Source organism: Candoia aspera, chromosome 5 (assembly GCF_035149785.1).
Source record: "Candoia aspera isolate rCanAsp1 chromosome 5, rCanAsp1.hap2, whole genome shotgun sequence".
In the NCBI taxonomy this organism is placed as follows: domain Eukaryota; kingdom Metazoa; phylum Chordata; class Lepidosauria; order Squamata; family Boidae; genus Candoia; species Candoia aspera.
The window spans coordinates 9,615,834-9,634,337 of NC_086157.1; the positions used below are offsets into that span (position 1 = coordinate 9,615,834).

At 41.5% G+C, this 18,504-nt stretch overlaps 1 protein-coding gene across 1 annotated transcript in view; it reads left to right on the forward strand.

Moving 5' to 3' along the window:
• Nucleotides 1–477: 477 nt before the first annotated feature.
• Nucleotides 478–18,504, forward strand: part of DGKH (diacylglycerol kinase eta) — a 64,080-nt gene continuing 46,053 nt past the window's right edge. Inside the window, exons 1-6 of the mRNA XM_063304564.1 lie at nt 478–576; nt 855–987; nt 7,936–8,042; nt 8,944–9,069; nt 12,992–13,094; nt 17,928–18,090. Coding sequence (XP_063160634.1) covers nt 523–576; nt 855–987; nt 7,936–8,042; nt 8,944–9,069; nt 12,992–13,094; nt 17,928–18,090 — 686 coding nt within the window. The 5' untranslated portion in view covers nt 478–522. The remainder of the gene's footprint in view (nt 577–854; nt 988–7,935; nt 8,043–8,943; nt 9,070–12,991; nt 13,095–17,927; nt 18,091–18,504) is intronic.

Consider the following 18,504-nt stretch of genomic DNA (forward strand, 5'->3'; position numbering starts at 1 on the left):
TAAGGTGAATGCTCTTCAACTCAGGTAATTGACGACTTTTCACCTGACAGGTTGTGCTGCATTTTGGTTAACGCTACAGTTCCTTGTTACACGAATACATAGATAATTATATGCCTGTCAAACGCAGGGTATCAGGAAAGATTTATCTTTCTCAATGCCTTTGTTACTTATACAACACTGACAATGTGAAAAATGGGGGAAATGTTTTAAAACAAACCTGAAAAGTATTCGGATTTTTCTCTGAGCGTATAAAAATGTAGCACAGAACAGTAAGATTTTTTTTTTAGTAACATACAAAGACAAAACCTTTCGGTATTGTGGTTGGTGGGTTAATTTGCTCATATAATGGTGATGTAGGAGAGTGATCTCATTTACGTGTTGAATGAAGGGAAATTTCCTTCTTCTTATGTTCTGTTTGCATCTGCCTTCCCTTTAGCAATTTGCAGTCCTAATGTAAGTGATCTCTTTCAGATAATCACCCCATTCAGGAGATTGATATTGTGTGCAGAGAATAGAAAAGAGATGGAAGATTGGATTAGTTCCCTGAAGTCTGTACAGTCCCGAGAACATTACGAGGTAAGCTGAACACTGCCCTTGGGACACCTTTTTAAAAATTTCAGTATTGTCCGTTTTTCAAGTTGCGGAAAATAGGAAGGGGAAGGTGCATGTTCTTAAGAAATCTATGATGCCCAAGCCGAGCATCGGTTTGATGTTTATATTTAGCCCGTTCTGCTTTTGCTTCAAGAGAAGGAGAGTCTTTTTTTTTTTTTTGAACGATGAACTTCTCCAAAATCTGGGGATTGTAGCCCTTGTATGTCTTGCGCTTGGAAATCTGTCTTTAACTTCTTTATTAGGCGGCTCAGTTTAACGTGGAACATTTCTCAGGGATGCACAATTGGTATGCTTGTTCCCACGCAAGACCCACATTCTGCAACGTCTGCCGTGAGAGCCTCTCCGGAGTTACTTCCCACGGTTTGTCCTGTGAAGGTAAATCGGCCCTTTCCCCTCCTTGTAATATTAAATAACTAAACACTAAAATGCAAAGTAAGAGCGCCTTATTTAAACAGAGGGGCAATTCTGCCAGCTCATATCAGTGAATATCTTTGTTTTTATCCTTAACATTTCTTGCTTTCTTTAATTGGTTAGTGAATCTGCATTTCCAAGAAACATTGACCTGGGCTGGTTTGCTTATGTGCTACACTTGCTTTGCAAAATTTAGTGCTTTGGTTTTGATATGGAATGACAATAAAGATAAGATTCTATCCTATCCTATCCTATCCTATCCTATCCTATCCTATCCTATCCTATCCTATCCTATCCTATGCTTCAGAGGGTAGGTATTTAGACCAACCTTGCCCCAAACATGACCCTCTCCAGATGAGTTAAAATAAAGGTTCCATCTTCCTTCATGAGGTTGGTCTGCATGTCTGGTGGGTGCCAAGTTGGGGAAGGATAATCTATATGTGCCATTCTTGTGTGGGTTGAATGGAGAGAACCAAATAATGTGATTAAAATATCTTTTAAGAGAAGCACCAAGTGAGGTCTTTTCACCTACATGATTTGATTCTTGTCATTCACCCCAACGTTTCCTGGAAAGCTTTCAGGTTCCATGATTAGGTTATTTGGTTTACCTTTGACATGATTTGTAATCTGTGCTTTTCTGAAAGATCTCTGTACAAGATTATTTTCTTTCTGTTTACTCTACCATGCTGCCAATGTATGAAATGAATCCAAGGGCACACTCGTATGTGCTGCTTGCTTTATTCCAGAATAGTTTCTACAATTTTGTATTCTCATATTACCATTTTTTTTTTAATGATGGGATGATTTAGCCCTGGCTCAGCGCTGTATTTCTGTATGTATGTGTGTGTACACAACACACACATACACCCTTGCAGCCATGAAACTTGCCAGATCAGAAACTTGTTTTGATTTTTCCACTGGCAGGAACTCTTGCTGTAGCCAACTTTCCATTCTGTTGTTAGGTCCTTAAAGGGGAAAGGTGGCTTAATACTTCAGTGGTCCTCTTTCATAGCAACTGCTTGGATTATTTGGTGGGGGGGGGGCATACCATGAGACAAATGCTGTTGATTCCACTTTAAAATAAAACTGGGATTAATTTAGGCTGTGTGACTTTTGCAGTTGTTCCCACATGCGCAATAGCCTAGCCAAGGGAGCTGGGGGTAAAATCAACAAGTGTTCAGTCTCTTTCCCTTTTACTTTTAAGGAGTAAGAGCTCCTGGAGATCTGCTTGAGTTTATTTTCAGCAGCTCCCTTATAGTTGTGAACAGCAACTATAATTGCTAGCATTTTTCTTTCTTTTCCTTTTATATTTGGGGTGGGTGGTGTGATGGGTGAAGAATTTCACTGCCGGCCTGTAAGAGAATTTATTTCTTCCTTTCCTGCAGTCCATCAATCACAGCAACATATGATCAGGGTTATGGCTACTAGAGAAATGTCTGGCTGTAATATTTCCAGTATCCTAACCTTTAACCATCTTAAATAGCAGTAGGCTTAGGCTTTTCAATTCATCAGAGGAATGGTGGCTTTGCAGCTTCAAAGCAACCCTTTTATTGTAATTGCTTAGATTTGTTTGGCTTTTTGGCTAACACCAAAATTCATTATATGTTCAAACCTGATTTGGGATAGACACTAGCAATTTGTTTTATTTCCTTTTTGCATGGAGTGAGAGATGGTGAGTTTTGTTTCTCCAGGACCTGCAGTAGCTTGGGGCAGGACTAAATGCAGGTTTTTATGCCTATTGGTCAGTTAAAGGAAAAATGCTATACAGGTAGTCCTTGCTTACCGAGTGCCTCATTTAGTGACCGGTGTAAAAAAAAGCTTTAGAACCAATCCTCGCGTTTACAACCATCACAGCATCCCACTGTCATGTGATCACCATTCAGCTTCATAACTGGCACGCATTTATGACTGTTGCAGCATCCCATGCCATGGGATCACCATTTACGTGCTTCCCAATTGGCTTGGGACAAGCAAAATCAATGGAGAACATGGAAATAAAATCACAAGTTGTGGTCACATGATATCTTGCTTGATGACCGAATTGATGTTGTAAGTCTATTGCAGTCATGTGATTTTCTTAGTGACCATGGTGCTTAGCAACTGAGTTGTGTGTCCCAATTGTGGTAGTTAAGCAAGGTCTACCTGTAATAAGGGCCATGACTGAGGAGCATTGCTGTGTGAAAGTGTCTTAAGACTTCCATTGACTGGGGATATCTGTAGCTGGATAGAGTCCGGTGGCCTGGTTCAGATATAATGGAATGCTGTTGTTGGAATTAAACATGATTCTCCGGACATAATAGGGAATTGCAATTAATTTGAAGCGGAAGCTTTCAAACCCAACTTTGTGCATACAGAGGAAGAAAGGAGGAGTGTTTTGACTTGCCAACAATCCCCTACAGAACATGTGTCTAATTAGCATCTAGTTTTTGCCATTGGGGAAAAACAGTTCAAAGGATATTTCAAATGAAGATACATCTGTTAGAAAGAAATATCACGTATAATAAGCCTTTCTGAGTAGGACTCCCCTCCCAGTTTTTAAAGAATAAAGTACAAAAAAGCAAGAAGAAATGGCATCGTTGATAATGTGCAGTTTTTATCTCCAGGTATTTTTGCGCGGCACAAGTGATTGTACTTTATCAGCATTCAAACTACAAGATCTGTGCAATGGATTCCCCCAGTCCTTTGTCCCTGGTAGTATCTCTGTTACTGTTGAGCCAAAAGTGATTTTGGCTCTCTCAAAGGCAGTTTCATGTCCCAGTAAGATCTTGGCAGACCTCCCTGGAGCTGAGACCTGCTGTCCTAGCTCTTGCCTGCCCCAGCCCTGTCTGCAGCATTCTTATTGTTCCAAATCAAGTGGTATTCCAAACCACAGGAGCTCAGTCCCAAACTCCCAACTCCCAGGGAGAACATTTTGGGCAGGAAAAACAGCCCCATTCTGAAGCATTATTGCATTCTAACAGACCAAGAAGAGCGATGTACTTTTAGCAGCCTCCTTTTGCTAAATGGCTCTAAAAACAATCAAGGAATCCAGGTGGATCCAGACTCAGATTCTCTCTTCTTGGATCTGCCGAAAGGATCATGTGTGCTTACACTCTGCCCAACATTGGACCATGGTCCACTTGGTTTCCAAACCTTTTGTGATCCTCACCTTAATCCAGTTTCAGCTTTATTCTGTTTGCCCACATTTCAGTTCCTTCCCTTGGCACACTTATTACCCTGTCTTTTTATCTTGCACACCCAGAGGGAATGTTTTATCCTGATAAAACGTTTGCAGAGTCCAAAACTGCTTTTTTTCCCTCTCCATATTGCATAATCTGTTCCTTTTCTTGTATCACATTGTCTCACATTGGCATTGAGGCCAGTGGTTGGGTATTTAAGTAGCGAACTTACAATTCAGGGGGAATTCCTGTTTAAACTCCAAGCTAAGTGAAAATATTTAGCTTCTTTTAATTCTAATGTTAATTATGACACTGTAGCTCTGGCTTCAGAATAATGGCTTATTCCCCCAGCAGGTCCACTAGAACATGTTCTCTGTGAACCCGTCTTCCTGGCTTTCCTTAAACCGTCTTTGGATCTTACAAAGCTATAACATGTTTATACCCATTTAAGTTTGGAATGGATGCCTTGCAAATGTTTTGAACTCCACTCTCACTGTTTTCAGTAGGGATGTCCCCCAGATGAGGTATAAAATTAAAGACGGGCACCTCAACCATGCGATGAAAGCCAGACCTCTTTTTATGTGCATGTCATCTTGACTTTTTTGACCCCTCTGTGGACTCACCCAATCTGCAGTCCAGAAAAACACAAACCAGGGTTTAGAGAAGGTGTGTTCCAAAGGGATTGAAGAATATCAATTGGCCAATTCTGCCATAGAGGATAACCCACCTGCAAGAGATCCTTTTAAACCTGTGACTAATCCAGAACAAAGCCCCAAACCACCCAGTGGGACCAGAATTTCAGTTGCTAAGTGAAGCGGTCATTGAGCAAATCTGACCCTATTTTACGACCTTTTTTGTGGCTGCTGTTAAGTGAATCACAGTGGGTATTAAATGAACCACATGGTCATTAAGCGAATCACATGGTTCCCATTGATTTTGCTTGCCAGAAGCTGCTGGGAAGGTCGAAAATGGCAATCACATGACCACGGGACACTGCAACGGACATAAATGTGAATCAGTTGCCAAACACCCAAATTGTGACCAGGGGGAATGTCACAAGAGTTGTAAGTGTAAGGACTGGTAGCAAGTTGTTTTTTTTCAGCACTGTCATAAGTCTGAACCATCACTAAATGAATGGTTGTTAGGCGAGGACTACCTGTAGCTATTCTCCAGCTCAGTGAATGTTACACAGTTCTGGGGAAAAATATCTGGCTGTACACATATGAGATTTTCCAATGTCTGGCTCTTCACATATGAGATTGTGCACGTGTGCAACTGAAGAATACCTTGATTCATTCTGAGCACAATTCCTGTTGGTAAATGAATCCTATTTGCAGGCTTTTAAACCCAGTTATACATATTATTGGAAACAAAATAACACGCTCAGGCAATCCCAAGGCAACTGTTATGCTTCCTGACAAGTTAAACTACAAGTCCCAGGACTTGGATCTTGTCAGATTAATGCTTTTGCTTTTCTTTCTCTGGAATCAACAAAGGCATTTGGAGAAACAGCTGCTCTTGGAAAGCCACCAACTCAAAACTTCTGGGATGCTGAATCACACAGTGAAACGCTTACAAGCAACAGGCTTTCATTATGATAAATAATAATTATACGGGATTTGAAGAGATTTTACGTCCATTGTTTGTGCAAGAGTGCAGATGCTATGCGTCTTGGCTTCGTAAGGTCTATCAGCCTCTCCGTTGGAGGGAACCTTAATGCCTAAACAGGACTGAATAAACCAGATATCATGCATTTTGAAGAATATCCGGAAGCTACAACTGGCCCAGAACGCAGCCGTGCGGGCAATCTTAGGTTACGCAAGCTGCATTGGGTCCCAGCCTGCTTCTGGGTCCAATTCAAGGTGTTGGTTATTAGTATTACCTTTAAAGCCCTACATGGCATGGGGCCAGGCTACCTGAGGGGCCGTCTCGTCCGGATTACATCGACCCATCCCACCTGGTCAGGAAGTGGGCCTTCTCTGCAGTAGCTCCTGCCCTCTGGAACATTCTTCCCCTGGAGGTGAGACAGGCCCCCTCGCTCCTGGACTTCTGCAAAAAACTAAAAATCTGGTTTTGCCAGCAGGCCTGGAGCAGGAAGAAGAATAGCCACTCCTGGGGATGGCTAGCGCCCTAGAATGGCCCTTTATACTCACGGACTGATAGAGAACCTTTAGCCATCTGGATTTTATCATATTTTATGTTTTTATTGTTTATTTATATTCATATTCATTGTATTTTTAATTTCATTGAATTTTAAACTTTGCTTTTATTGTAAACCATCCAGAGTCCCTCCTTTGGGGGGAGATGGGCAGTGATATAATTTGATAGATAAATAAACAAACAAACAAGCAAATAAATAAATAAATTTTGCTTGGAGGACATGTTGTATAGATGACAACTAGCCTGACCCCATTTGAGAACTTGGCAACAAGTTTCTGCTTAAGGAGTAATGCTGAAATAACTGTCTACAGAAATATGTAGTTTCTGGGTCAAGCACACAGCCTATCCGTCCTCTGAAATACATTGCTTCACCAGTTCTTGTATATTCCAGGATTATGAAGGAGAGGAATTGGCACTTTTGCATCCTACAGAAGGGTCTGCAAATGACCTTATAAAATGCCCAGTATTTCTCCAGTCCCAAAAGCTGTGGGTTGGGATGGAAATTCCTTTCATTGCAAATACAGATAGTCCTTGCTTACCAACCATTCGTTCAGCGACCGTTCGAAGTTGTGATAGGGCTGAACGAGTGCTACTTACGACTGGTCCTCAAAGTTCTGGCTGTCACAGCATCCCCATGGTCACATGATCGTGATTTGGGCACTTGGCAACCGGCTCACACTTATGATAGTTGCAGTGTCCCACAGTCACATGGTCACCATTTGAGACCTTCCCTGCCAGCTTCCCACAAGCAAAGTCAGTGCTTTGTCCATCCTCTGGCCTTCTTGTGCTTGCGTGCGGCTTGCGCCGGGCCTCCTAAGCCCTCCCTTGGCTTCCACCATCCCCCTGTGGCACCCCTCCAGCACCCCCGAGCAACTTATCTGGGACTCTGGCCACTTCCCACTTAATGACCTGTACCTCTTGGGGTTATGTCGGCAACCAGGACTGCTGGGATTGCCATTGCTAAGTGATGTGGTCACGTGACGCCACGATTTATGACTGCATCGCTTAGCGACAGCAATCCCGGTCCCAACTGCTGTCGTAACCCGAGGACTACGTGTAAGTGTTTCTCCTTGCCAGCTTATCTTTAGAAATAGCAGAAACCCAACTTCATATTTATTCTGTTGCTAAAGTAGAATCTGAAATGTACTATTTTGGTACTATTTTGGCTGATACGTTTCTCTGAAGTGTCTCTTGGGATCCATTGCTTGGTTAGTAGTTTGGCAGAGGTTGAAAGCAAACCCCTCTCCATAAAAAGGATGAAGTAGACAGAACCCCAATGCCATCTGAAGGGGATGAGGGCAAAACGTCAAGACGGAAGGTGCGGCATCGCAACTGAAGCCCTGACCCTTTGCACATGCTCATATGGAGGTGTGGCTTAAGTTTGTTTTACCTTCCCTGCCACTGCCTGACTTTTATAGAAATAGGAACAAAATAAGGGGCAACTATATATTTGGGGTATTAGATAATTTTATGCAAAGATATTAATGAAGAGATGGGCATTTGGTTAAGAAAGATTTGGTGACCATGAGGGAACAATGTTTGGAGTCTTTCTCAGGAACCTATGTAAGTTTTTTCATTTATTCCTTTTTCCTAGTATGCAAGTTCAAGGCTCACAAAAGATGTGCTGTCCGGGCAATAAATAATTGCAAATGGACAACGTTGACTTCAATTGGAAAAGATATAATTGAGGATGAAGATGGTGTAAGTATTTGTATCACACAGTAAATCCCATACGTCATTTTTTGTTGAAAAACAAGTGCCAGTAATAACAATTAGGCAGGGTGAATTATAGCTAGCTGTGGGTCCTGTCTAACAAACTTGTTTGTTTTTAGCACATGATGTTCTGTTAAATTAGGTATGTAACTCTATCCCAAAGAAGTCCTTGGACTGTTTTCAAGTAGGCACAGGGTAGCTACAGATTTCTTTCTAGTGCGGTCAGGGTTTCTACAATAGCTTCATTCACAACTGCAGAAAGTGGCCAGATTTTAGGACCGATACGCCACCTGGTCTTGCAGTTCTGAAGAAAGGACATTGTTCCCAGTGTTAGTGGGCAAGGATTATAGCCCGAGAAGCTGAGCAATGCCATCGGTGAAAATGGTGAGGGTATAACTGCAGAAACCCACACCATCTGTTCAGCTTCTTCTTTAAGAAATAGCTCTTCCTCCAGACAACTCTGAAATGTGGTGGAAGTCCTTGGGATCATCATCATCATTGATTTGTATCCCACATATATTTTGTATAACTCAAGGCAGTGTACATAACATTCCTGCCTCCTCTGATGGGGTGGTTTGGGCTGAGAGAGCATGACTGGCCCCAATTCACCCAGCCTTCTTTCATGCCTAAAGGAGGACTAGAACTCACGGTCCTCTGGTTTCTAGCCCACTGCACCAAACTGGCTCCCTTTATTCCTTTGGACGCAAGGATGCCCCACCAGAAGGGGAAGCGGAGGAGCAAAGCCCCTTGTGAGTGGACCTCTTTAGGCAGCTTGAGGGCAGACCAAGAAAAAGCATTCTGTCTCTAGCAATGAGATTTAAATCCAAAGGGATGGAAGCTGAACGTTCTTATTTCTCTCCCCATTAACTCCAATAACCCCCCACTTTAGGTAGCTATGCCTCATCAGTGGTTAGAAGGCAATCTTCCGGTCAGTGCCAAATGTGCTGTGTGTGACAAAACCTGTGGCAGCGTTCTCCGCCTGCAAGATTGGAAGTGCCTTTGGTGTAAGACAATGGTAAGTTTAGACTGTGGTCTGCCCTTTTCTGAACAATGTTCTCTCGGATGGTGGTGAGAAAGAAACTGATCATAAAGCAGGGCCCTCTACAGGGTGGTGGTGGTGGTAAAAAGAGTCAAGATGGTGGTTGTGACTGTGTGTTTGAAGCCCCGCTCCTTTTTCTGTGTGTCACAACACATGTACAAAAGGAGTGGGACTCCAGGAGGCTTTTTGTGACTGCCATGTTGACTTCTTTCACCCCTCCAGTCATAAAGGAATTTCAGCTCATTGTCTGCATTGAGCATAGATTTGCCTAAATCTATGCTCGATTGCCTCTCCGCTCCCTAAAAATCCATTACTTTATCAGTGGTGCAGTTTTTATTAATTGCACAAAGGTTGAGCTTAATTTAAATATGCATATTGCCAAATAACATTGGGGGTTCATTTGGGGAGGCTAGGAACCTGCTGCTTACTGCTTAAGTTAAAACAACTTAAAATATAATATTTATGTATGAAGTTCTTGCTCATCAAAATTGTTCTCATCAACTCATTGACTCTTATGGTTCATCTCTCAGCTGTGTTCCTGCATTTTCAAAAATGGTGACTTTAATTTAAATGCCTCTAATAAAGGAAATGGGAAAAGAAACCCTTGAAGAACCTTTAGCTATTATCATAAACTATTATTTAGAAATTGGATGCAAGCTGCTAGCCATACGCTGTTGCTTCCAAGCCTGTCGGCTCTCTGGTTTCCTTTTTAGTTTCTATGCCATTCCTCATACTTAATTTAATTTAATTTAATTTAATTTAATTTAATTCAATTCAATATTGGCTTGATTTATAATTTTACCATGTTTCTGTCCCTGGATAAGACCAAACAGCTTACCTAATTAAAAGTAATAAGACACTGAAGCATAAACAAATGGGTCTGCAACATGAAATTTGTTTAATAGGACTTCTGTTTTCTACTTCCCATCCTTTTATTACTTTTGAAAATCAAAATAGACAAGATAAGTAGCTTGTCTCCTCTACACATTTATTGAATTAGGGACAAATAGTGCTGTCCACTTGCTTTCTTAATTGCACACAGAGGACCTTGTTTATGGATCATTTTTTGAGATTGCATTGATTGGTTTATTAAAAATGTGTTTGTGTATATTGTCTTTTCTCAAGCTATATGTCTACAATAAGTCAAAACATGTAAACTTAACAAGATTTTTTTAAAGTTACTGCTTAGCGAATTTGTGTTCACGATTCCACTCACTCTGTTTAAGCCTTCCTGTCCATATTACTGTTTTCCCCTCTCATAATATAGTACTCTGTGGTCTTTCAGTTGCAATGGAACATTTTCCCCCCCTAATAATTATTTTGATTTCTCCCACCCTGGAATTCCTGCAAGCCCACCAAGATCCTCCTCTTTGGAGTGGGTGATGCATTTTTGCTACATAAAATCCAAACATTATGGGTCATACCTGAGCTTTGTAAAAACAGTTTCAGTTCATACATAATCTGAGTTCAGGACTAGAGTAGAATTTTTTTTTGGTGGTGAGATCTCAGAAGGATAGTGGCCATTGACAGTGGCCATTAAGCACCTACTCTGTACAGCCATAAGCATTTGTTGATCAACTTGAGTAGAGAACAAAAGTAGATTTCTATATACACTGTGAGAAGATATGAATTTAGCCAAGTCTAGTGGAGGCTGACTATCTTGAATAACGGCATTCTCAGATAGGTATTCTGAAAAGTAATTTATCCAGGTTTTGGACAACATCTATCAATGGAATTTTCTCTCTGCTAACCTTGTTTGTCAACCTGCTTCACTTAAATGCCTTCTAGTGAACCAGAGGATCACACTTTCTCAGTAATACTTACTACAACGGTGCTCAGCATTACTACTTCAGGAATATAGGCATTCATTTCTTTTCCACACAGGTGAACTTTCAGCCAAACCAATAAAAGTTCTTCTTATGCTGTGCTATTTCCAAGCATCCAAAAAAGCAAGTTGGGTTCTGAAGTTCTGGTTTGTTGGTTAGATTTAGATCTTGCATTATCTGCAGGAGCTTATGGTGGCTTCCATGGGGATTTCCACTCATTTTATCCTCACAACAATAGCCCTGAGAGTAGATTTGGCTGAGAGAGATTGTCCAAAAGTCCCTCAATGACTTTCCATCTTTGAGGGTGGACTTGAACCCAGGTCTCTTCCCCGCTAGTCACCTTAACATGAAACTATGCTGTCTGTCTTCCAAAACGCAAACATGCATCACAAAAGGATGTGTGTAACCTCACCCAAAATAGACCAACTGGTACACTGCTTCCAGTTCAACTAGTTTAAATTTTTTCCCTCACTTTTAATCTATCAGAGCAAATAGAGATTACACAGCTTCCCTTGGTTCAGATAACAACAAATTAGAACTGAGTACCATTAGCACAGCAGTCATAATACTTTAGCTCATATCTGTGATTTCCCCCAGTGGCTTAATGGCTGGAATACGTAAGTACATCTTCTTCCACCCGCAGTAATGAACAGTACAACATAAGTCGGAGGGCTCACAGGCTGCAGTTCCTGCTATTTCAAGGTTCTTGTTTTCAGACTTGTTAATTAGCCTTTTTAAAAAAAGGTCCTCCACAAATCCAACCAAACAATGTAGAATCTCCCTTTTATCAGGGCCCCAGTGAACTTACTGCCTCTTGTCTTGCACTGTGGCTTTTTGGAAGGAAGAAAATCATCACTTCTACACCTTGCGTAGTTCCAAAGCAATCTTTGCCTAGGGATTTGGCGATTCCTGTTTCCTTCCTGGATTCTAGGGGAAATAGGCTCAACAGATGTCCAGTTTCCTGTCCTTAAACCAAAGTGTTGCATTTAAGAAAGAGGAAAGCTTCTTAGCTCTACAGACAGGAAGATGGGCTATAAAATGGTCTCTCATTCTGTTGTGTCGTCTAACACCCTGTATAAGAGCTAAGGGTTCTTTGTCCAGAAGTAGGTCAGCTGTTTCAAGAGGAAAGGGCTGTCCACTTTCCACATCTTCGTACGAGAAAGATGCCAGTTCTTCATTCCAGCCCGATCTGGGTGTTCCACGGCTGCAGATGCTTCTTTGGGGCAGGGTGAATCCTCTCTGTGACCCTGAAAACATGGTCACGTTTCTTTTCTCCAAAATTCCTAATTAAAACTCTGTCCCCAGAGAAGGCTCTATGCAGGTGCAGAATCCATATGTGAAGTTGAGCAGACCACACAAAGAACATCTCCACCCCCCTAGGAAGCAGTCTGTTTTGCTTTTGGGTTGTTTTCTCTGGGCAATATTAACATGTAGCAAAACCAGGTGATCTGTCAAACTCAAATATGGACTCTGGTATTTGCTAGTTGGCAACGTTCAGAGTAATGGGTCAGACATTCTGAACGCCTCCAACAGTTTAATCATGAAAGACAAGCATGCAACTTTATTCTTAGATGTTCTCTTGGAAACTGCTTTATTATACAGGTAGTCCTCACTTAACAACCACAATCCGGACCCGAATTTTGATTGCTAAGCGAAGTGGTCATTAAGCGAATCCGACCCGATTGTACGACCTTTTTTGCAGTGGCCACTAAGTGAACCACTGCAGGTGTTAAGCAAACCACACGGTTCCCCATTGATTTTGCTTGCCAGAAGCCAGCCGGGAAGGTTGAAAATGGCAATCACATGACCACTGGGACACAGCAATGATCATAAATGTGAACTGGTTGCCAAGTGCCCAAATCATGATCACGTGACCACAGGGAAGCTGCGATGGTCATAATTGTGAGGACCGGTCGTAAGTTGGTTTTTTCAGCACCATTGTAAGTCTGAACCATCATTAAATGAATGGTTGTTAAGTGAGGACTACCTGTACTGCAATAATCAGGTTTGCATTTCTGCCATAAAATCATGTCTGTTTCATAAAACTTTAATAATTGATTGATCGTTTCCAGGTGCACACGGCTTGCAGAGATTTGTATCCTCGCAAGTGTCCTCTCGGCCAGTGTAAAGTATCAATTATTCCTCCCACAGCACTGAACAGCATAGATTCTGATGGTATGTATGCTGGTATGACATATGTATGACACATATAACATGTATGATGTCTGCAGCATGGGTGCATACAACACGTAACATGACTTGTTTTTCTCTGTAGTGCTGAGTGCTCTGCTAGGCAGAAAATAAATAGGTTGTAGCAGTGTTGTTATACAATGTTGTGAAAGGACATCATAATGTAGTCAGTGAGGTGCTGTGAATGATGGGGGACCCCTTATTTTGTTTCTGTTTCATTAAGAGTCTGTTAATGTCACCTTACAATAAAGATAGAGCTCGTACCCTTGTCGGGACTACCACACAGGGCTAACATTAATCTTGCAAAACTGAAAGTATTTCTCCCCTCCTTCCCTTTTCCTCTCTGGAAAACTAGGGAGGGTGCCTTCTGAAACGCTTCCCACATGCCCTCCCCAGTTCTGTGGGCCGAGACATCTTTCACATGCCGGTTGTCCCCAGGCCCGCAACTAGGGTCTATGTCACCTGGGGCAAACATGGATTCCACGCCCATTTTGGTGCCCCCCCAGCACTCATCTTGATGCCCCCTCAGCACGGCGCCTGGGGAAAATGCACCGCTTGCCCCCCCCCCCAGTTGCGACCCTGGTTGTCCCGTCTGTGGCTCTTGCTTCTGTCTCCCAAGGTCATTCCCACAGACCGTTACAGTTAGTCTATGGAGGCAAAATCAGGAGGAATCTGGTAACACCCTTTCCAACTAACCCATTTTATTAAAAGACATAAGTGTTTGTGAAGCTTTCCCTTGTGAAGTGAACTGCAGCTCACAAAAGCAATGCCTTTTTATAAAACGTTGAAGTGTTAGAAAAGATGCTAGCAGACTCCTTTTGATGTTTTGTCAGTCTAGTGCAGGATTGGCTAGAGCAGTTCTTTTTTTTTCAAACTTGGCAACTTCAAAATGTGTAGACTTCAACTGCTAGAATTCCCCAGCCAGCAATTCTGTAAATGTCAACAGGAACAGGGAGCCTTGTCCTCATGTTATGCAATCCCAGGAGATATTTATTGACTTCAACAGTGCTAGTCATTGAAATCCTTTATCCACACAACAGCAATAAATAATGAAAATATTGGCTTATAGGTAGGTTTTGGAACACATTTACCAATGGACCCTCATTTCAGCTGAGCCAAGAAAGCTATACAAAGGGCTAATCTCCTTACTGCCCTTCTAAAAATCTGCCTTGGAACATGGTTTAGAGGACCCTTTAGAACTGCTAAAGAAGAATGGAGCCTTTCTATGAAAGGAAAACCATTTCTTTATCAAGCTCAAGGCATGGGATAATTCAGAACAAGAGTGAATACAGGCGAGTGAAAGACAAGATACTTCCAGGTACCAAGTGTATAAGGTCTTTGTTTTCTTACCAAATCATGTTCTGACTTGTGACAATCTTAAATCCTTTGAGAGAATTTGAAAAGAGAATAGTTAGAGATGGCCAACCCAGTCAACAGCAGGGGCATCCACAAGTGGGTCAAAAAATCAAGGTGGTGGCTGATATCTCATGACCAAAGCCATGGTTCTTTTTAAAGTGTGCAAGGCGATGAATATTAAAATGGGGCAGAGCTACAATTATATAGACTTGGCCATCTTGTCTTGTTTTTGACACCCCTGTATATAAATAGCAATAGTAAGGCAGTAAATAATGAGACAGCCAATTTGGTCTAGTGGTTAAAGTATCAGGCTAGAAACTGGGAGACTGTGAGTTCTAGTCCCACCTGAGGGACAAAGCCAGCTGGGTGACCTTGGGCCAGTCACTTTCTCTCAGCCCTAGGAAGGTGGCAATGGCAAACCACTTCTGAAAAACTTTGTGAAGAAAACTGCAGGGACTTGTCCAGTCTCCAAGAATCAGATATGATTGAATAGATTAAAAAAATGTTGGGTAGCTATCTTTATAATCCCCCAAATAATCAGGCCTTCCAGGTTTAAACAAGTATACACCCATTGACTTTTGATGCAATCAAGTGAAATTTCATACCTTTCCTAAAGATTTCACTGGAGATGTCTGTGGATATAAGCCTGACAAAGTAGCTAGTCGGGTTTCATTTGCCCTGAAATGGGGGCATGGGGGAAGGAATTAACCAGTTTGCAAAACACCAGAAAAGCTTCAAGGGGAGGTGGAGACTATTCGAGCAGAATGTGAATGTCATAGTAGTTTATGGAAGAGAATTTCTTGCCCATTGCCATGTATATTAATGCAGAGAATTAATGACACTTAAGATATGAACACTTAGATTCATGCTTCTAATTAGGTTTCAATTTGTAGAAACCTGGCAGGTCTCCATAAATTCAAAGAAAGAAATGATTTTTTTATGTTCTAAAACATATTGGCCTTCGCTGATTGAAAAAAAGAGTCTATTTGCTGTAGCCCTTAATGGATTCCAAAGGGTTAGAAGACTTTTGCTTAGCAGAAAAGGAAGTATAGGAGTACATAAGGGAAGAGGGGGTCAAAAAAGGTCCCTTATCTGCCCCCTTCTATAAGCAGGAGTGTCTGCTGGATCTCTAGCTCTTAGGCAAATTGAAGAAACCTGTTCTGGTTGTAAGTCATTGTTTCTGAAACTTTTTTAAATTTGGCAGTAGACAATGTCATAAAAGGAACACATCCCTGTCCTCCATAATCCAGATTAAAAGATTGCCAAATTCCAAAGAGAGATAAGGAGATGGCTCTGATTAAAGTCTGTCTTTGCAGCTTTGTTAAGGAACCTCTCCAAAAATAGCTATCACTTAGCAAAGTGCTAAATCACATCGATGTTTTCAGCACGTGTAGCCTTGCTGTATATAATTACAACTTGTCATCTTTGGCTAAATCATCAAAAACACTATGATTATTTTACAATAAAATAGCACTCGGTGATGTTGTCAGCCTGTGGGCATACACTGTACAGTACCCAGAAATATCAAGTAGACTTTTTTTGTCTAGGTTTTTTTTTTCTGGTTTGGAATTTGTAATTCAGTTGAGCAGGCTGAAGATCAGTAGACTGTAACTGTAATGGTGAGAAGACTTTAGATGTACAGCTACATTACAGTCTCAGCAAAAAGCTTAGCAATAAAATGGGTGAGCATTTTCATGTCCTTGGGTAGCTGAGATGAACATTTCATTCTGAAGAAAGGTCAAGCATTTGGACACAGACACCTTTTGTTTTAGGGAGCCATAGAGACTGACATGGTTATATTTAGGAAAGGAGGACATATAGAAGTCCCAAGCCCCTTTGGATTGAAGATTGTAATGCTTAGGACCCTTATGTGGTGTAATCATGAAAGCACTGAGGAGCCTCAAGTTTAAATCTTCACTTCACCATGGAAATCATTGAGTAATTTTGGACCAGCCAGTCTTTCAGCCCAGCCTTTTGTTTTAGCACCATTACGGTTAAAACAGGGAGCCAGTTTGGTGCAGAGATTAAAGGCACTGGGCTAGAAACTGGGAGACTGTGAGTTTTAGTCCTGTCTTAGGCATGAAGCCAGTTGGGTGACCTTGGACCAGTCACTTCTCTCAGCCCTAGGAAGGAGGTAAGGGAAAACCACTTCTGAAACACCTTGCCAGGAAAACTGCAGGGACTTGTCCATGTAGGTGCCCCTGGGAATCAAGACTGACTCAAAGTGCAAAAAAAAAAAAAGTTTTTAAACAAGAGACAAATGTTATGATTGGAGGGGGAAAAAAGCCTCCTTTTTCCCTACAGATCATTTTTTCACCCCTTTTGGTGTTTCCCACACTGCTCTTGAATAATGACCACACAACTGTTTGCTTTAAAAAAAAAGCACTTCAGATTTTACCCAGTGAACCTGTTTGGCACAAAGTCTGACAGTACGAGTTCAAAGCCACTTTCTATATGGCAAATAATAATAATAATAATAATAATAATTATTATTATTATTATTTATTGAACTTGTATGATGCCCAACTCTCAACAACTCCGGGCAGCTCACAACAATCAAAGAAATTAGAATAAAAGATAAAAGATGGCAAGCATGATGGAGCGAGGGGGTCTCACTCTCCCTCACCAAAGGGAGGATAACTTTCATTTCTTTAGTGCAGACAGCTGAGAATGATAGAGCTGGGATGGACGCAGAGGGGTCAAAAAAGTCAAGTTGGCAGCCACAAGCATACAACTGAAGCCCCACCCCTCAACATACGCAAAAGCGGAGTGGGGCTTTGATTTCATCTTGTCTTTTTTAAAATCCCTTCCTGTAGATACTCCTAAATGGATGAAAAAACCAACTCATTTGATACTCTGCCAGTTTTTTTTTTTTTAATGGCTGTATTACTCCTTGCTAGTTTACATGTGAACTAAGGGAAGAATACAGCAAACATGGCCAATCATCTAATACCCTCTGTCTCTTCTGGTGTGTTGAGTTTAATTTGGATGGAAACGGGACCTTCTTGAGTTCCTAGGTCAGTGCAAAATTGGTTTTTGAGACTAATTCATGGATACTATCTGTGTCAACCTTTCTCAACCTTTTGACTCTGGAGGAACCCTTGAAATATTTTTCAGGCCTCAGGGAACCCCTGCGCATTCAGGCTCAAATAGAGGCCAGAGGTTACAAAATTAGTATATTCATTTCATGGGTAGGCCTGTAAATATGCATTATTGGTGTTCCTAAACTGAAAATAAAGAATGAAACTTACTTCTTTAATGTGAAGTTGCCCGAATTTGAAATAATTTCTTAAATAAATCGTGATCTCCCAGGGAGTCCCTGGTGACCCCTCACAGAACCCTAGGGTGCCTCAGAACCCTGGTTGAGAAACCCTGCTCTTGATTGTAATTGTGATAATCTTGCTGGAAATAGGAGGGGGTTTAGGTTGGTTTATATCATTTTATTTCTGATTTCACTTGCAGGTTTCTGGAAAGCCACATGCCCACCAACTTGTGCTAGCCCTCTCTTGGTTTTTGTGAATTCAAAGAGCGGAGACAATCAGGGAGTGAAATTTCTTCGGCGCTTCAAGCAGTCGCTAAATCCAGCTCAGGTCTTTGATTTAATGAACGGAGGGCCTCATTTAGGGTAACCAGCTTTGCTTTCTATCCAGGGTTGTTTTGGAAAGGAATGAAAGGGGGTTGGCAGAAATGCATTTTAGGAGAATTTCAGAGATGCCTCTAGAGACTGCTCCAGTGGTGAGCAATTAATATCATTTTCCTTTCCAGGAAGCATGTACACCACACTACGGCTGAAATTTTGGGAGTCTGAATTTTAAAATTCCTTCTCTGATAAAGTTTTGGGAAATAAAATTGCCCTCACTGTTTACTAAAGTCTGGAAGTCTGTTTCTGCCTTTAGCACCTTACTCTGTGAAGCTTTTAACTTCCCAGGTGTTTGTATTGGGTATTTCTTCTTTTTTATAACTGTAGTTATTAAGATGACACATTCTATTTTAGGTGTTGACCCCAGATGCTTTAGCTGTCTGGGTTATTGCTGCAGAA